The sequence below is a fragment of the Aulostomus chinensis genome, chromosome 4, assembly GCF_037954235.1.
Source record: "Aulostomus chinensis isolate RoL2024-O1b breed Wild chromosome 4, RoL_Achi_v1.0, whole genome shotgun sequence".
Classification (NCBI taxonomy): Eukaryota; Metazoa; Chordata; class Actinopteri; order Syngnathiformes; family Aulostomidae; genus Aulostomus; species Aulostomus chinensis.
In genome coordinates, this window is record NC_141323.1 from 1,983,746 (window position 1) to 2,004,569 (window position 20,824).

At 40.9% G+C, this 20,824-nt stretch overlaps 1 protein-coding gene across 1 annotated transcript; it reads right to left on the minus strand.

Annotated features, from left to right (window-relative positions):
• Positions 1-395: 395 nt before the first annotated feature.
• scaf11 (SR-related CTD-associated factor 11) lies at positions 396-20,750 on the minus strand. The gene is made up of 15 exons (XM_086201007.1): positions 20,378-20,750; positions 12,771-12,817; positions 12,426-12,571; positions 11,931-12,008; positions 11,280-11,356; positions 11,089-11,168; positions 9,615-9,652; positions 9,428-9,501; positions 7,631-7,750; positions 6,806-6,900; positions 3,477-5,621; positions 2,749-3,080; positions 2,421-2,591; positions 2,231-2,350; positions 396-1,795 (listed from the first exon to the last, which is right to left on the minus strand). Exons 2-15 carry the CDS (start codon positions 12,787-12,789, stop codon positions 1,700-1,702), a joined length of 3,591 nt encoding a protein of 1,196 aa, XP_086057133.1. The 5' UTR covers positions 12,790-12,817; positions 20,378-20,750; the 3' UTR covers positions 396-1,699.
• Between the last annotated feature and the right edge of the window lie 74 nt (positions 20,751-20,824).

Sequence of the window (20,824 nt, forward strand, 5' to 3'; positions counted from 1 at the left end):
AATACACAACTTATAACTTTTAAGACGCCCTGAGTTGTTAATTTATAATCATTCTATGATCTCATTGACAGGGACTCCAGCCCGATAGGTTTGAATTAAAGGTTTCCCTCTGGGACTTTCTCCTTGACAAGGGTGCTCCCTGGTGGTCAAAAGAGGGAACGGACATCATTACTCGACAAAAGGTCAAATTTCCCAGCATTCTTATGTCATGAGGATATCATGTGAGGATCGTTGATCTTGTAGGAGTCAACATGTGAGAATAAAATCAGCTTGTTCAGAGGGGAAATTGACAAAGTACTGAACTTCAATCTGCATTACAAATGTGACCACCAACGGAGAGCAAAACTGAATTGTGCACACAACACAAATATATCCAATCCTCAAACTGATGAGTTGTTTTATTTAGTGTTATTTATCTAAACATGCATGGAGCAATATTATGTTAATGGCATAGTTTTCCTGCCCCCGGTCAGTGTATAATCTCTCTCATACTTTTTCCCTCAACATTGAGTTGATGCTGTTAGCATGTTATGCTAACACTTGACACCAGCTCTGCGACCCAGTGTAAACAAGGAAACCCAGCAGAGAGGGATCTCCATTGAGAGATTAAAAAGTGACCCCCTAAGAGAAAAATAAAGCAGCAGAACTGGAAGTTATCTTCTTTCTGACATACATTTAAAACCGCTCCACCTCAGTGTACATCCAGTAAATGTTACTTTGAATTTTCTGCTCAACAGTGTACTGACATCTTTAGACATGTTCCCCTCCTTTCCATGAGTTTTGATAAAATGCCTTAAATGGGATAACATAAAATACATCAGTGAATTTTCCACTCAGGAATTTCAAAGCTTTTTATGAATCTTCAAGATAACAGTTGCCAACAACTAAACATTGTTTTAAAAGGTGAAGAAGAGCAGAGAACCCAACTACAGAGATAGAGAACCAATGAACATGTCCTCACAATAGATGACTTCCTTCCTCCCAGTCATCTCTCGGACGAAGAAACAGCACATCAGGAAGCAGCTACTTTATTTCACTACTCTCTGGATACTTCGCACAGTTCATGTTCACACATCAACATTTATTACACATTCAGGATGGGGGTGGGGATCACTTGATCCCTACCCCCAGGACCTTCACCTTACATAACACACTCACTGCTGATTGGCCATCCTACTGTGTCTCCTCAAGCAATCAGGGCCCTGATAACAATCACAATCATTGGGCCACTGAGATTAAAAAAAGACAATGCATTTCTTAAACTAGGCTTTGATCTGAAATATTATATATTTTTTTTAAAAAGAACATTGACATTATTTTAATAAGCGAAGCAATCAGGATGCCATGAAGGAGAAATTCACTGTACCAGTCAGCAGCCTGGCAGATTCTCTCCACAATGAGCCGACGTCAGTTAGCTACCCTGCTCTCCTTACAGTAGTTCTGCAAGTCGTGTTCTATGCAAAATAAAGGGCTCTTGCATTACAATTTATGATTGGGTAATTCTTTTTTTCTAACAAAATATCAAAATCTATAGAAAAAAATCTTCATCATTCAATAAAAGGTAGAGATATCAAAAAAAAGAAAGTGTAGGCTCTCCATCATCTTTGAGTCTGGAGGCCAGATTCCAGCTTGAAGAAATTGCACTTGAGCAGCTGAATGGGTCTGAGAGGGCATTGCCACGCCACAACCAGGTGGGAGTTCACTTCTTGCGTGCATGTTTGTATTTGTCCACATAGGCCTTCACCAGGTTGGCCACCTTACTCGAGTTCACTTCACCACTCTTGCTGTGACATACCTGAGAGGGAAAAAAAATTGCTAGAATCAAAAAAAAAAAGAATTCATACTAAATTTACGCACATGCAAAGAAGCTGAAAATGGTGTACCCCCCCCCCCCCCCCAAATTGACGGATTCCAAAAACTGCGCAGAAGCTCAGCAAGTAACTTCCCTTTATTAATCAAACAACCCGGCATGTCTTGTGCTCCAAATTGTGGTTAAACCTGCCGTTTCCAGCATGCAGGTTACCATTAACTAGTTACCTCAGAGTTTGATGCCATTTCTTAAAACACTGGGGATTTGGAAAAAGGCAGCCATCAATTTGCCCAAAAGGCATAGTTTACCTAATGAAATGACTGCACGATGGCCAGTGAATACCCACAATGTTGTTTGTTAAACAAGATGAGCTGAGCTGACTGCTGGTTTGAGAAAGTGTTCATGTAATGATTGTATTACCTTCTCAACAGCTTTGCGAACAATCTCCTTGTACTCCTCCTTGGTGATTTCCTTCTTTTGGTAAAATGGTTTGATGGCTGTCTTCACTTCATTTATCGCTTTCTCTTGGATCTGTTGTTTCTGGGGGACGGAGAATAGATCAGACTCTGTGTTCATGTGACTTTTAATGAAAGGGTGGCATCAAAGTTACCTTTTCTTTTTTGGAGCTGTCCGCTTGAGCCTTGTTGTGCTGAGCAGGCTGAGTTGTTGAGGATGGTAGCACCTGGCTGACTGCTTGCTGGCCCTGGGTCGCTGCAACACCTGCTTTGGTTGGGGTTGGAAGCAGGCCAGGTTTTCCATAACCCACCATGGTACTCGTCATCTAATGACAGGAGGAAGGATTGAAAAAGTTCAACAGGTGTGACTGACCAGCTACAAGTTCTTAAATTTGGGTAACTGGTCAATTTTGTTCATTTCAATCAATCTGGTAGATCGGTCTCTTTACATTCTCAGTAGTCATTCTGCCTTGTGCATCATACCTGTGTTGTGTGGCCATCAGACTGAACTACTGCTGTCTGGCTGCCTTGCAGCATGGGTGGTGGTGGTGGGGGAGGGGGTGGGAGGCCTTGGGCGCCAACAGCAGGCACCTGAAGCAGTGGCACAGCAGGGTGGAGGTGCACAGGAACCTGAGGAGGCATGCCGTACGGAGCTGCAGGCTGCAAGCTGACCGGCAGGGGTCCTCGAGGGCCCTGCATGGGGTAGTGATGGTGAAGAACATTCAGCTGAGGAGGAGGCGGAGGCATCATGTTCATCACAGGAACTGGAGCATTGCCCGGGACAGTCTGGGCACAAGGTTCACTTTTAGGGGGATCTGGAGAAGAAAAAAATTAAAGGTCAAGAAACTGTCAGAAGTTTCATTTGTTAAGACCAACATATTGGAAGACTTATTTATTGACTGCAGGTATGCTGAGTACTAAAATACCTCACAGAACGTGGTAATGGCTTCGATTTTTTTAATAAATCCATAAAATGAATAAAAGTCCTTTATTAAAAAAAAAAAAAAAGACTATTGAAATACTATACAACTATACAAATATATGTTAATGACTACAGATATAACCATTCTGGATATCTTGAAGGAAAAAGGTCTTCATTTTTAATTTTATTTCCATTTCAATAATTTGAAGCAGTAATGTTTTACAGTTAATATGTATAGTTATACAAAGAAGTCCTATTTTCACAAATGCAGTGAGACAACGATTTTAACCTGCTGCCACTTGTCCCTCTTCTGGTCGGTTCCAGCCTCCTGGTCCTCCTCTACCCCTCTTGGAGTAATAATCCTGAACGTCTGCAGGTAGCGTCCTCCTGACAGCCCAGCTGGATGCCGATGACCAGCCTGACCGGTCAAGCATGGAGTCGCCCGGCTCAGACTCTTTCCTCCGGCCACCACCTCGATTCTCATTGAAGCGGCTGTATGCATCATTCCCTGAATTATTTCCAGTACCTGAGAAATTGTTTCTGGGCTGCCAGCGGTTCTCAGCAGCCTCCTCCTGCTGGTTGTAGAAGCTACGGTTGCCACTGCCCTGGCCACGTTCAAAACCTCCACGTCCCCCACGACCCCTTGACTCTCCCCTGTTCCCACGGTCTTCCCAGCGTGGGTTGCCTGTGAACCTCGAGTCTCGGCTCCTGCCCTCAGCTTCACTACGAGTCTTTTCAGTAACCCAGTCAGGATCAGGTGATGTTTCTGTAGGGACACCATTTTCAAAGCGGCCAGCGCCTCCATGATACCTATGTCCATCACCACCAGTTCCACTGCCCTGCCCTGACCGCCATCCACCCCTTCTGTCTTTCCTCTGGGGAGAAAGCTCTCTTGAGGCTGGCCGTTCAGGGCTGGACCCCCATCTATAAGACCTTGTTCTTGATCGAGATCTAGAACGAGACCGTGATCTGGATCTGGAGCGACTCCTGGATCGTCGCCTTCTTCTCTCACGACTCCTATCCCTCCTGGAATAATCTCGGTCCCTGTCCCTATCTCTGCTTCGAGCGCGGGATGAGCGGCTGGAGGGTGGGCTGCTGTCACGCTCTCTAGAGTGTGAGCGTGAGCGCCTGGATGTTTCTCGTTTAGAGTCCCTCTTAGGTGACCAAGTGGATGTCGGGGAGTGGAAGCGAGAGCGCCGTTGCCTGCCATTCTTCCTCTCCTCACTCCTTTCTCTTTCCCCTTGGTCTTTGGTGCTCTCATCCTTAGCAACCAGGCTTTCAGTTGCAAAAGTTTCTGCAGCAGCTGGGGCAGCATTCTCTTTCGACAGTTCCAAAATGGGCTCGTGACCATGCTCACTCATGGGTGAACTGCAGTCCATAGGCACAACATTAGTGTCATCTTTGGATGGACTGTCCTTGTTGCCTTCCCCTGAACTGTCAACTACTGGAGACTCCTCTGATCCAAGTAATTTTGTATCAGTGTCCTCTAAAGCTTTAGGCTCTTTGACAGCTACATTTTCCTCTGACTGTTCAGCATGGGGAGAATCAGCTTGAGAGTTTTCATACTGTTCTGTCTTCACATCGCCGAATGATTCCTCATTGATGGCTTCTTCTGATCCTGCAAGAATCTCCATTTTATCAGTTTGTTCCTCGCAGAAGTGAGACATAAGGTTCTCCAGCAGTTTATCCCCCAAGTCGCAGGGGGATGGTGAGCTTTTCACAGTTTCTCCAAAGGAAAAGGAGCCGGCATGCTGATCCTCCTCCCTTGTGCTCTGTTGACCCTCTGAGGATGAACTGGGGCTTTTTGGTGGTGAGTCTGAGGGACAGTATGGGTCTCTCTCTTCTGCTTTCAGTTCTTGTTCATTAGATTGTTCCTCCATCTCATTACTATCCTGCCCCATGTCACTGCTTAAAGGTTCTGCACTGCTTTGCCAGTCAGCAGAATTTAAACAATCTTCTCCTGTTAGACTTCTTTCTGAATCAGAATGCTGCTGCTCCAAGTTGTTCACCTCCTGCTCCACTGCAGGTTCGTCTTCTTCCTCCTTGTCGGTGTCGTCACCCTGATCACCATCTTCCTCCTCACTCACTACTGGGCTGCTAACCAACTCAGGGGAGCTTTTTTTTCGTGTTGTGGCTTTCCGTTTTCCACTCGCCTTACGGTTTGTTACCCGCTTACCCTTCCTTTTTGCTGGCACCTGAGAAGCCCTATCTGGATTGGAGGACTGGTTAGTGGATGAGTCAGAGTCTGATGCACTGGATTGTGGTGGAGATGACTGGTTTGATGCAGGAGTCTCCTCCTGGGTTTTACTGCTGCGTCCGGTTCGTCTGGATGGTAGAGACTCTTTTTTGGTGGGAGCTTTGGAGGTTGATGCGCGGCCGCCTCGTTTCTCTCCTCCTTTTGGACAAGTGATGGCACAGACAACACCCTGAAACACTGGAAAAGAAGACAATGTTAGACAATAAAGATACAGTCGGCAATATCTAATAGCTATTGTTTTAAGAAAACTTTATCTTTAATTCACCTGTCTTTAAATAACCATGAAATTGAATAAGTGTTTAGCAGATATCCTCCTTTCTATCATGCTGGACATAGACGTCAAACAGTGACAGTTCTTTATTTAATCATTGGCTCTGATCTCAGACTTTGAGCTGACTTTAATCTCCATTTTTCAGCGGAATTAATTTAGCCTCTTAAAGGGGAATAAGAGTGCACCTTGTTCCATGCTTTGTCCATGGGGAGGACAACCATCTATGACTTTAACCCTTTGGCACAGGGGGTTTCGATTATCTTACAATGACAAGAATTGGAATTCAGTACTGCCAAAGTATTATAACAATTGTGACATCTGCCACAATCCCACAAACAACAATAAAACTATTACCGTAAATTCTGGACTATAAGCCGTGACTTTTTTTCGACGCTTCATGCCCTGTGGCTTATACTCCGGTGCGTCTTATACGAGGATTTTACCTTCACCCTGGGGTGTGGCGGGCAGCGGCAGCGGGCAGTAATTCCCTATTGTTCCTGATGGTAGCTCCAAGTACCGTACTTAGGGAAATTCCTGGCCAAATGTTATGGTAATTTCTCTAAGTACTGTACTTGGAGCGTCCAGTCCATGCCGCGGTGCAGTGTAAAAAGAGCATCACACGATATTTTCAGTCATTTGTACTCACCCTCAAGATGGAGAGCAGAAGAAGGAATGCTTATGATGCAGCTTTCAAGTTAAAGGCAATCAATCTGGCGGTGGCAGATGGAAATAGAGCTGCAGCACGTAAGTTTGGCATAAACGAATCGATGGTGAGACGCTGGAGGCGGCAACATGACGAACTGACCCAATGCAAAAAGACTACAAAAGCTTTCAGAGGTCATAATAGCAGATGGCCCGAACTTGAAAACACTCTGGAAGACTGGGTCAACACGCAGAGAACGGGCGGCCGAGGTGCTTCCACCGTGCACCGCGGCTGATTTACCGTTGCGGCTTATACGTGTTCAAAGTTGATTTTTTTCCCTAAAATAAGCATCTGCAGCTTATATAACGTTGCGCTCTATCGTCCGGAATTTACGGTACTTCAGAAAAGATATTAGCAACAAAAAGTGACATGTGACTTATTACTCACCAAAATGGCCAGACCCAAGCAGTGAACCAGACACGGAGGGAAATGATGAGAGTTCAAACATAAAGGGGTTCCCATTATTAAGGTGGAAACTCTGCCTATTAACCAAAGAAAAGATGAATCGTTGTCAGATATAAGCTCAATGACTAAAGCAGTAAGAACAATTAATCATTATATTTGTATTTTTAGCACTTTGCCGTTATGTTTTATTCCAATGTATGAGACTGAAATTGCATACATCATACATCATTCACAAAACTAACAGGATGCAATAACAATTACAGTTGGGTCTACACCCACTCTTTGATAGAGGGACATGATACAGCCACAATCTACTATTGAGACACAGGTAGTTTTATACCACAAAAGCAGTATATATTACAAGACATAAAAATGTGCTGTAAATTGCACTCCCTTACAATGGGTTGACTGGGATCCTGTCGCTCCGCACTGATAAATACACTCTCCCTTATGTTTGCCCAGAACATGTTATCCTTAAAGTAAGCTGGATTCACAAAAATCACGCAAGAATTGCAGATCTTTAGAGGCTCCAGTACAGACATGACCTTCCCAAAATTTAGCTTCCATCCACTTTGAGAAAGTCTTAGGTTAGGTCTGAGGCTCAACCCTTTGCAACATTTACTCAAATGTAAAATGAAGGAAATGGACAAAATGTTCTTCAATCAAAATTCTACTGCGATATCAAAATGTGGACAAAAAAAACTTCCAACTTGTTTGGTGAGAACATAGCATTAGAAGGGTTGCTCACAAAAGAATTAAAACAAAAGAACAGCAACAAGATCAGTATACAAGCCAATATTTTATTACCTTGAGGTGCTATTTGCAGTGATGACTGCAGTAGAAGAAAGCCACGGGCAATTTTGCACCCGGGGTTTGCACTGTTTCAACTCATATGCAATGTCCTCCATCTCCCACGCAGCCTCTGTACTGCACAAGGATGAAAATTTGTTATTTTTGAGGGACCCTCCAAAATTTTAATTTTCACCATTCAAGTTTTGAATTCGAAAATAATCCTTAATCCAGATGGTTTGAATCATAAAATGAAGCTACAGTCACTCCAAAACAAGATGATTTACATTTACAGTGTTTAACGGCATTATATTAGTGGTTGTGCATCAATGATTCAATACACATCCTGATATAGCTCAAAGCCAGAATCAAATTTTTGATGTTTCACTCTGGCATACGGTATTTCTATCTGATTAAAAATTATGCTGAATGGCTTAGAGGGTGCTGCCATTTTACTGCTGTACTGTTTTCTGCCACAAGGCGGCTGCAGAACATCAAGAAATCAATGGCATGTTGTTGAAGAAGCTGCCTCATCAGATAACATATTATGACTTATTATCACAACATCAGATCATGTGAACAGCTCAGAAAGATACTACAGGTTCATCAAACATCTTTGGCAGAACATTTTGTTAGGAACACTCAAGAGAACATACCCATTTTTATTGTTCCGACCACCCCCCCCCCCTTCTGCTTTTATTTTAAATTACCCCTGCATACCTTATTACTGCATGACCAACAAAACCCTTGACTGATAATGATATGTAACTGGACGTCCAGATCAAGACATCGAGATAAATTTCTAAATAACTAAAGATTTAATTAGGAAAATCTCTGTATCATATCCCTTAAACTACTCTATGGCTTTCTACATTCATTTGATCAAACAAACTGATGTCTGTAAATGACCCTGTATCGATACAGATCATGTAGAACAGCTTATCATATGTTCGTGAAAACACTGGCAATGTCACAGCAGAAGATCAAAGAGCATTCTGCTCCTCTAAACACCTGTAGAAGGCCACAGCGCCGCAACACAAATAGAGCATCTTTTGGTTAAACTGTGAGCTGAACAGTCATATTTCCTCCAGTAGACTTCCATCTGCTGAGATGCTGGCAGTCCTCACAGGTGTATTAATGAATGAAATGGGACTTATTTTTTCCTCTTCTGCTGATGAAACTTCTATCTATCTATGTGAACAGTTGGCATAGGCTCCTTGTGTTGCTTTTAGTTGATTGTAATTTTCCCCCTCATACGCTGTTCTGATATTTGAACTCTTATCTGACTTTTAATTCAACACTTGCAAAGCCTTTTGAAATTCTGCTTTCTAGACAACTGCGGAGCCGGTCCCAACACGTGTGTTGCAACAGTGGGGGACAGTGGGGAGTCAGTCACTTGCTCACTTAGTAAGTCAGTCTGTCAGTAAGCCCCTGACATGTTTCTAGCCTGGCTTGGGGGAAAAATGACAATTATGCACATCATTGTGACATGCATCAATACACCAAGTCTTTATCAACAATTACCATCCAGCTTCTTTCCAAAGAAAGTTGTTCAAGTCAGTGTAGCCACAACGAACCCACGAAATGTCAGTGCATCAGTCTATCTTTAAACCCATACTTTAAATTATAAAAATATAAACACTTCTTGGAATTTGACAAACTGGCAAACAGTTCTGTGAGTAACAGGTGCAGAAAATATTTAAATCTTCAGATTAAAAAAAAAATTAAGATAATTGCTGTTTCATCAAGTAGAAACCCTAAAAAACACATCCATATTTGTCATATAATTACTCATCAAAGAGAAACCTGACTTACATGTCCTGTGTCGAAGTAGTCATTAATGAGACAAAGGGAGAAGATGACCAAGCACAGCACCCTGTTCCTCTCACCTTAATAAAACACATCAAACACTGATTAGAACAGAAAAATGATTAAATTCAACAAACAATGTGGCATTTAACATGTACACAATGGAAACAGCAAAAGGAAATCACTACTACACCTTTTTTCTGTTCAGTGAGGATGGGTCATCATCATAACCTGGAAGAGACATTTACAGACAATTAAAAATTGCTGAGAAATGCAAGTTATAAACTGTAACTTCCGATTCTTTCAGTCTAGATGTATTCCTCTAGTGTATTTAACCCTGAGGAGGCCTGGATATTTGGCTTCGAAATAGTATTTTTTCCAAATGAAGACTACGCCAATACTTGTAGAAATGGAAATTATAGTACAAAAAAAAAAAACGATCTATTTCATTATAATTGAAACATCACGCCATGCGATTGGAGTATGTTAAAATCTCTCCAATCTGAAAACAAGGGTTGAGGGAAAAAAAGAATGATACACCTGTGGGTAAGAACCTCCATCCAGCTGCATTTTCCCCAAGAATTTAAATAGACTAATGTGCAAAGTACGATGTCAGTCAATGGCCATACCATAGAATGCCATGAAACCAGTATGCTGCTGCATTCATAGTCAGCCATGGTGATGCATCACAGAACCCCATATGCACCGTAGTGGCACCACAGAGCAAGAGATAGCCTGGGCAATTGACACCAACCAAATACAGTCCGATAAGACAAAAAGCAGGAAGGGGCTCTTCATGCCCCAACATGTGTGACAGAGAGTGAACACACACATTACCTGCTAATATATAGGTACATCAGTACTGTGTGCATCATGGAGGAAGGTAGCCCATAGGTAAAAACAAATGAAAGAGCATGGAGAAGACCAAGAGGGGTACAGTGTAAATGTCCTTCACCATCACCTTCACTGTCTCTGCAGTGCAACAAATGGTTCAAGTCCCCTGATAGGGAGCACCCCAATGCCTTCCAAGAGGGTTCACACTTGAAGACAAACCAACAGATGCTTGTCAATCAGCTTCACACATCCAGTGTGACAAATGCTGTGTAAAAAGAGGACACTCTTGTGACTGGAGATTCATCCTTCCACTTATCTGAAGTTCATGAAGTTATCTGAAGTTCACTTCATCCAGAGTTTCATCAACAGAATACTTTCCCTTCACCCAAAACACATATGCAGCAAAATTGAACATGTCCATCCTCCACAATTTTTCTGCCTGAGTGGGCCAAGCTCAGTATGGGCATATGTGCTTGTAGTGGCAATGGAAACTGAAGATCATGATGCTTCCTGTCTGGACAAGAGTTACTCAGTTACTACTAAAGATGGCAGTCCTCTCTGTAAGCTAGTGTTAGCTTAAATGTAGCAGCACATTGTGTAGCCAACTAAATCCTGTTTTTTTGGTGAAAAAACGGGAGGTCCCAGTAGTCTAGTCTCAGTCTAACGTTTATACAAAGTGAGATGCCAGTAGGGCTCACAACCCAGGTGAGTCTAGCTTATGTCTTTCAGGTCTGTGTGTAGCAGGCCAGAGCTGGACTCAGAGGTTTGGAAGAAAAGATCCATATGAAATGGAATGTTTGTTAGTCAGGTAAAATTGAAGGTTTTGAACATACATTTCCTGACCAGTCCTTTTGCTTTATAATCAGCTGTCCTCTCTGCCTTTTGTAGTCTTAACCTCCTCCCAGGCTTTCTTCTGGAAAAGAAAAGAAATTGTTCTTGATTTGCTGATTTCATAGATCATTCACTCAAAAGCTCATAACATGATTGGCTTATGTGTCAACAATAGGTTCCAGTGAACACTTACTTGAGACAGACTTTGTGTTCAGGGTTTCTACAGAAGCAACTCTCTTCAGGTTGAGTCACCTGCTTCCTCACTGGAACCTTACAACAATATGGAAAAGAGCAAAAAAATTATAACGGTTTCATTCAACATTAAGACATGCTTTTGCAAAGTACTTGACAGCGGGTGCAAGGGGAAATTAAGTCATGCAGACCAAAGTCTGTGGTCAGGTTGAATGACCAAAGCCTTGAATAACCTTTGTGCCACACCAGGGTGTGCATGTTTCTCATACAGCTGATGTGTGTCTTTGACCGATGGCCCAGCTAAGACACAGACACAAAATCAACTTCTTGTGCTAGCCTTTAAGAGGCCAAAATTTTGCGACAGTTCAGTCAAGCTGACACAACAATACTAATAGTGAAGGTTTGAACATTACATCAAGATTAAATTGAAATGCTTTGGTAGTCTTCATATTCATGGTGGCAGTTGAGATATTGGCTCGAAACCTGATGTTCGAAATGAGACATGAAACCAAAGTCCCCTCTCAGAATGAATCTCTAGGTTATGTAATTTGTGAGAGAATGCCTTGCTACGTTTATAACATTTATAATTGAATAATGAATACTGAATGACAAAAAAATGGAAAATAACCTATTCCTAAGAAATCTGACTGACCTGCAGACAGCGAAGATTACCGTCCCATCTGTAAACATTACTGAATGGTCTTCTGTCCACTGGGCAAGAAGGTACCATCTGCAGTTTGGAAGATAAACAAAAATTTAGCATGATAACAGCAAGTAGACAACAATTCATGCCAGTCATTGACTTTTTTCAAACCAGTAATAAGTTCGTTCTGGGGGAAGGCCTTACAGCCATTGTTAGCTTTATTTATGTTTATTGGTGTAAAGACAATATCAGTAATGGCCTTAAAAAAATGTACCAAACCAGTCAAGTACTACAAAGGCTTTCTAAATGTGATGACAGGAAGAACATGAAAGGTCATCCTTAACAATTGCTAAAAGTCACCAGCACAAGTTCTAAATAACAGCCAAAACATGATGAAACCAGCTTTTAAATCTAAAGTGGACAAATATCGACTTGGTACTAAACTGGTATGATAACACAAATTCCATGGTATATTAAATGTGACGGAGCTACATTAACTGTCACCTCGGCCCATGTGAGGAGGCATCTGAGGCAGAAGACATGGGAGCAGCTGTCAGGCACAGCAAGCTCGCCACCAGCCAGGATGCCCAGGCAGATAGGACACTTTTCTGCCTCCTCAGCATCTGTCCCATCAGGGGGGCCCTGCCCACCTACAGATGCAGGAGAAATACACAAACACAATGTCATATAATTTATGAATCAGTTCTGATATTTGAGGACAGAAAAAGTTTTCTTTTTTCATCCAAGTTAACCTGCAAAGACATATAGATCCTGATGGGTTACATCGTTCATGCATCTGAGCATTTACCAAACAATGAAAAAATGATTGCTGCATGTTCAAAGTCTCACCACTTCCAGCTCCAGTCATGTCCAGCCCTGGGCTGTCCTGATCACCACTAAAATAGAGGACAAGGAGAGGAAAAATAAGATTTCACTGTTTAAAGCTGCGCACTCATAATAACCATTCCTCCAGTGCACATAACTTTGTCTCCAGCAGTTGGTTGCTCTTGAACATTGATCGGAGATCAAAGCAAAGTAAAATCTGGTCAACTGGACGTAAGTTTATCTTGAAAATTTTTTCAAGATAAACTTCCGTCCAGTTGACCAGATTTTCCTTCGCTTCGATCTACTATGACCTGGATGAATGAGAACCTACACAGACATCTTGATCGGAGAGTGTACTCACATTTAAAGTGTGGGCACTTTCTTAGCCGAAAACAAGAAAACATTCACCAGATGACAAAAACAAAATGTGCTTGCACACTGCAGGGCTTCAAAAGTTCAATTGAATTTAATTGATTTAATGCACCAGGGTGACATTTAAATCAAAACTGCTCTTCATCAGACAATCAGACATTCCAATCTCTGGTTGCCTAAGAATCCCTCCCATGTTTCTCATCTTTATGTCAATTGTTTCCCTGAATTGAGACAAGTACAGTTTGCTTCATCAGTGACTAAGTTACCTTCTATTGCTTGAGTCACAGAGGTTCCCTAGCATTCAATGGTCCCCCATTTGACACATTGATTCTAAACCTAGCTGTATATGCACTAACTCTTTTCCCGCCACTTACAAGATTTTTCAGCAATTTTTTCACAGTTGTACTTTTAACCCAACAACAAACAAAACAACAAAAAAAGACCAGCATTAGGTAGAGTAAGAGGCAACCAGCTACTCCCTGTGCATGACATGAGCAACTTCACCTGGATGTTGACAATCGCTCGCAACATGCATAACATTCACAATAGTCATCCTGATGAGGTGATGTATCACTTTACTGAAGTGAAGTGTAATTGGTCATAGTCTTGCATCATAGTGAGATTTATCCAAGGCTGAAAACATCAGAAACATAGTCCAGAGGAGGTGCAGAAATCTAGTTATCTCTCAGATCCCTTAGTTTACATTTGAGTGAAAGGTTATTCTGGAATTACTGGTCTATGTTGCCAAAAAATTCAGAAAATAATCTTAGATACCTGCACTTAAAGGACAGATGTCTACATGTGAAAGTTGCAATTTGTGTTGATGGATATTTTTTAGCACTACCTGTGTATTATGTGTAACCATTACTATGTGTATGCAGTTTTAGTTGATACCATAACCACTGTGTGTGCCTGAGTAAATAAAAAGGGAAACTGAAGGGATGGACTTAAATTTATAATCTGATGCTTCTACATACACATCAACAATGAAACACGCATTTACATAATGATCATTCTAGTTAAAGCACAGTAGGAGGACACACTGATGGAGCAAATAACTATGTAAATCCCATGAGGAAGCAATTCAATTTAATAACTGCAACAACATACTGTAAAACAATAAAATACCAGTGCCCACTGGATATTCTGTTGAGGGGTAATTGTGATGAAATGATAATATGATCAACCACATTTTGCTTTAAAATAGTCAATATTTAACAGTTATTTCCAGGAAGTGTGAAACGGCAGAACTGATCAGTTTCCTGATTCAATCTGAGGAAATCTAGATGATGCTGACATTTTGCTGGCCTTACATTCAGCAGTTAAACGCCAAGGCTCGCTAGTTAGTTCAGCTGTCCCTGTCGCAGGAGCGCAACATCTCATGTTTAACCACTACAGAGACATTCAGACCAGCAGCAACAAACCTCAAAATGATTTACCCATGTAAGGAGTGAAACAAGACTATTTCCCATCATCTGATTCAAGGCGTCAGTGGTGCTCATGTGCGTTTCAATAACGAGGAGACACACTCTTGGTCACTCAGTATGCCGCTGACACATTCATAGGGCTGCTCCCACAAGCCTGTACAAAAATGACTAGAATCCTCTTCAGCCATGTTTCCCATACCAGGGGTATACCATAACCTCAGGGGTACACACATTTGCATTGGGGTGCACCCAAAAATCTCTACTATCCTCTCAAAAACCTCCAACCAAAATTGTCTGTTTAATTGTTGAAATATAAGATGTTTTATGAGGCTGAATAGAGAGCAAACACTATCATGTCATGTCAGAATATAATAGGACCTTTTAATGTTTATTACACTTGCTTACTGTAGCAGGCTTCCAAAATGTAATATCCTATGACAGTTGGCTGGCTTAAGTAGATGAGGTACATTGCACAAGGTACAATGTCTCAGGGGGTGCAGGAGGAGTGCGAAAATTTTGGAACCACTGACCCACAACAAAATTTAGAAACAAAATGTACTTAGGAACTTTAATTTTTAAATTGATGAATCATAATTTTCATAAAATGTTATATTAGTACTCTGCTGAGGTCTGTACAAATTTTTACGAAAGGATTTTATACTAAATCAAACACCAGATTGGAATAGAGTGTCGTATGGATGATGTGTTTTTGTAAGTGAACCTGGAAGTTAGCATCTAAGTGCTAAATAAGCCCTGCAATGAGCAAAAAGTCTGACACTTTTGGTTTCGCAATACAGTTGCTGACGGTAGCCAGCCAGCCAGGTTGGTGATTCCAGCAGCTGGCACAATATGAAAAATCTGCAATCATGAAGCGGAGTTATCCATCAGGAAGGCAGAAAAGAAAGACGTGAAAGGAAGAGGAAGAAAAGAAAAACATAAGACAGCTGTAAGTGATAATTTACATTGGAAAAATAAGTCCTACGTTACGAATCTTGTACAAATGGTGTAATTTAGCAACAGGTAGGCTTGCAACAAATATAGGTAATGTTTATATTTGCCACCTGCCTGACAGTTAATGCTCGTAATGAACTAGAAAAAGCTAGTGCAACTTTTTTTCCCCGAACAGGCGGATAATATGGCTACACACTGTAATATATTATTTTAACAGCATAAGGAAAACACAGATCTATTCCAGATTCACTTTTTATCATATTTAATGACATGACATTGCAAAACCCTAACACAGGTGGCATAGGTTCTCTGCTATGCTAGCTATTCTACCGTGATAATCTAAATGCAGGAATAACCTACGATGTGGAACATTCACCAGCTCTTCACTATCTTAAAAGCATCAGGTGCGTCTGTCTAATTCTCAGAAAGCAGAATGTTTATATCTGCTATATTACGTCCATTTTGCTTGGGGCCCCCAAATTCCTGGACTGGGCCCTGCGTGGATGCATGGCTCAACATCACCACAGCTTCTCACTTCCACAGTCGTCATGATAACTTTTGTAGTCTTATTTAGCCACTTGATAGCACTTAACAACCATCCCTTTTAAAATGCATAAATGCTTCTAAATTCCCAAGTTCTGTAACTACTGGGGTATTCTATTCTGTGGGACATGTAGACCAAAACATTTAAATACCTTAAGTGTGTGACCTTATTTTAGGCATTTAACTAAAAACCCTTCAAAAATCCCTCTTACATTACTAAGTGTGAGGAATGAATGTCTAACAATGCTAATTTATTTCAGGGTTTTAAGACTCATCACAACACCACTCTATTGAATTTTACCATAAAATATAAGTTTTGTCAGAGCAGTGATACCAGGCTGGCATGCTTTACCAAGTTTAAAAATACATGGGTGACACGTCGGCATCTTTTTTGCCTTTCTGCCAGATGTGTTCTGAAGAATTAGTGTTTGCATTGCCATTATCAGCTGCCCTGCATGTACTATATTTATCATTTAATAAAAGGATCACGGATACACCTTATTTTAATGTGGGGTGAAAGAAACAATAAACGAGAATAGACGCAATAGACGTTTTTGGTTCATCACTTTCAACAAATTAAAATCCACATTGTAGCCATATTGGTCCAGTTTTAGTTTTCTTTAAGACTAACAGCATTTTTTTAATCTAGTCATCAACTCAAAACTGTATCTATTTTTTTTTTATAAAACATATATGCACATCTTTGCTGAAATCTGATCATCAGAAAATCACTTACAACCTGTCAGGCAGCGTCATTCTTTTAATAAGCAATATTATCCTGATCCCCTTTTTTCTTATGAGATGAATGATGTGAAAAATAACACATTTTGCAATGTGACCAATTTTAGAATGGTACCTTTAGCTAGGATTGAACATGAAATCAAAATTTTATACCATTAGCAATGTGGTTCAAAATTGCAGACGGTGCAATATGTGCTAATGCCAAAATTTGTGTCAAACTACCATTATACATGAAGTATTGGGATGCCACAGAGAGATCCCAGCCTGCCAGTGGTATTCTACAGACTTCTTTGGAACTTGGGCTGGGCGATATCAGGAAAACATGCAATGTGCGATTACACCGTTCAATATTACGATGATATCACCTGCGATAAATGTATATATATATATTTTTTTTTATGAAATATCAAAGAGTACATATTAGCTACAGTACATTAAAGCATATCTTTCTGTTTTAACATATTGCATATTGCAAATGCACAAGGCTCAAACCTGACGGTTGGCAAATTCAAACAATTTCCAAGACTAACTAAAAAAATATCTAGGAGAAACATCAATAAAATAAACATTGCAACTGGCAAATTGAACATTTCTCCCATTATAAAGATCGAGACCTGCCAATGCCATCAGCTTGCTCTCCGAGGGCAAACTAGTGGCTGCGGAGTCGCGATCGCTAAACTCACATGCGGACTCTGTGTTGTTGGCTGTTTTGCGCCTTGGCTGTCTTTGAATTGTTTGTGCAGTTCTTTTGGGTGGTGTTTCAGGTGTTGATGAAGATTGGTCGTGTTTCCCCTCGTAGTTGCCAAGACCGCCCCATGTTTTACACAGTACCTGGGCTTGTACGACGTCGTCTTGTTTGAACCCAAAATAGCTCCAAATGAGTGAGGAGCTATTTTTTTTCGCCACTAGGTCCACCTCATTTTCCTCACGCTCGCTAGTTTTCTCTGCATCTTCGTCTTCAGCCATCATCCACGTAATGCGCCTGCCCTCGGCTCCATTAGCTTGCTAGGGTCCGCTATCACTACACACGCCGTATGTAGCTGACACCACACTACCAATTAATGTTGGGGGCCGTACGCGCGGCTGATTTAACAACGTCGCAGTTGATTGGTTTATTCTCGCAGCATGTGAAAATGAACTTCTCATCGTGGACACATTACTTTTGCGATGTGTTAATTGCACATTTTGATATCGCGATGACGATTAAAATTTGATTAATTGCCCAGCCCTATTTGGAACAATCTCAACAAAAATCTCATCAATATCAGGTCAATATATTTTTTCTATTCAAATGTCAATAATAACAAAAATATTAATTCCCTTTATATTGTGGATCAGATGGTGGTTTCAGTAACAGTTCAAATAATCACAACTGGATATATTTTCAAAATTCCTCAGCCCTGCATTTAGAAAATAATTTCTGCTGCAGCCTGCATTGAGAGCAAAATGGTTATCAGCTTCAAGAGAAACCACAATAAATCCTCAACAGTTAAGATCACCATTTCATTAACAATATTCAGTGACATCACCCAAAGTTAGCAACAGTCTCCCAGACACATGCATACAGATTCAACCTGCATCAGTGAAAACAAGTGGAAGTGGGATTTAGTGACAGGTCAAGGTGAGGGTGGTGTAGGTAATAGTAAAATGTATGTAACTGGATCAAGTTCTGATGTGCAATTTTCAAGATTTGATGATGCAACAAGGGGCCCCCCTTTCCGTCGGCTTCAGAGAATGAAGTTTAACACCTCAGGTACAAAGCAGGGCTGGAAGCAAGGGATCAATAGTATTACCAAAGTGATCTGTGCCTATGTGTCATGACATCAGCAACAGAAAATCTTGCTCCTGACTGAAAGCAGGAAGGGGAAAAACCAGCAGATGCTGTACAAGTGCAGCTCCCTTCCCAAGTTCACACACTTTAACGTCTCTAGTACGATCCAGTGAGCCACTAATAATACAACTTCTCTGTAGGGATGCATGAGAATATCTGCACATCAGCAGTATCTGAAGGTATTTGTGATTTAATATATTGTACTGATCCAATGAGCAAATCTTTCCTTCGTTCATGAACATATGATGCAATAATAATAATAACAACAACAACAATAATAATATGTGTATTTTCGTCCACACAAAATATTAATAATCATACAAATGGCCTTTAGGCCACAGTAAGTTGTAAAATGTCAGCATATCAGATATTCACATAAAATCCAATATCAAACAGTGAAAGCACACCATGAAAAGATGTCAAAAACTTGCTATTCCCTTGTCCTTCAACAAAATATTTTTGTGACAAAAAAGAGAGCAGTTTTCAGTGTTTGAGGATTTGTAGTGTCTTGCACATTAAAAACTGGTACTTTTGTGGATGTGAAACGCATGGTTATTCTTGGTGCTAGGGGAAGCTTGACTTACATGGGAGGGAGCAACACCTAAAATTGTAATTGATTTTTATGATCACTATTAATCTGCATATATACAAACATGCATGGTTATGCTGAATTAATTTGCAATCCAAACTTTGATTAAATGACTTCAGTTCAAGTGCCTTAAATAATTTTGACAGTACTGCTGTAAAACTATTATAACTAATTTTAGTCACCATGATAATAGGAGCATTTCATACATTATCTCTAGTGAAGCAAATAACACAATTCAGAACATAATAATTACCAAAAAGTGAAGAAGAATGATTTCCAAGATAAATACAGAATCATATAGCAAAAGTGACAGAAACTAGTGTGAAAGTATTTACAGCTAACATGGCGTGATTGCTTGGAAGAATACGAATCTGATAACCTTCGAAACCTAATAAGTAGTTGTTTGTGTTTTTTAATCTATGGTACTTAAGTATGACAACAGACTTGCCCTCGCTATTAGCCTGAATTTTAAATCTGATCCCACCATTTTGACCGTTTAAATCATGATGAGCTTACGGTTTGTCAAAGTAAAACCTGGTTCTTAGGCAGAGGAAAGTTCGGTGTTATTGGGGGAAAAAAAGCACGCTTCCATTTGCTGTGAAAAACAAGTCAACACGGGCTATCAATCTCACACGTCCCCCAACTGTCATATCAGGAGTGTGTTCCGTTTGCTCAGCTCCCAGCTAACTTCTGTACCTCAAAGTCTTAATCAATCATTTAGCTTAAATGCGAATTATCCAGCCACATTAGATGGTATGACCATAATGAGACTGCAAATACGTTGACAGGCATGTAACGTAACTACTTTAAGCTTTGTGCCAACACGGCCTGGCTCCTGAAGGAACACAAATTAGCACGAACTTCGTAAACCAGTGCCAACACGACGGTGCCAATGGGGCTACTGTTGGTTAGCAATGCAGCTATTGCTAGCTAAAAACACAATGACCTGAGAGCTAGCTATCTGGTATTATTACAGAAACTATCCTTTGTAAATAGTGTCTAATATTAGCCGGTAAGATTACAGTGAAGGTCATAGGTTAGCTAACGGGCTAGTAGCAAGCTCAGCTCGAATTTAGCTCGAAGCTAACTAGCTACTTTGAACAACAGCACCTGCTTACGTCGTTTCAACTCGTTAGCAGTTAGCATTAGTTAGCGAGCTGCAGCAGCCGTTACTCACCTCTTAAATTCTGCTGTGGCTTGTGTCACCTATTAAACTGCTTAAGGGTCCAAACTCTTGCTGTGAAATGCTGGCGAGTCGAACTATGCGATACTTGTTTCTTCCTAGAATCGGAGCGCAGATTTCCAAAAGTCTCAGCCACATGTCTCGCAGTCTGGCTAAGATTTTGTGCAAATGGCGTCTCCTATAGGAGCTACCGGACATTACAGAGAACGCGAGTTATCCCAATGTATGGCTCACACATGAGGAAATAACAAAGTTTTATTCGCCAAACACCGTACTCGAATACTTTTTATTAAAAAAACGGGACTAAAAGTAAAAAAATATGTAATCTGAACAACAATCCTAAATAAACGTAGAGCTGAGGGGAAAATATAGGAAGTAACTTCTTCAGGCCAAGTCGACACAAGTCACTGCTATGTAGACTTTTACTGCCCTCTGGCGGTC

Excerpts from the sequence above, each read along its gene's own strand:
- scaf11 (XM_086201007.1), bottom strand. Across the intron at positions 9,653-11,088 it reads AAAAGGACTGGTCAGGAAAT|GTTATGATGATGACCCATCC; the intron begins GTATGTTCAAAA and ends TGTCTCTTCCAG. Across the intron at positions 7,751-9,427 it reads ACTACTTCGACACAGGACAT|TACAGAGGCTGCGTGGGAGA; the intron begins GTAAGTCAGGTT and ends ATCCTTGTGCAG.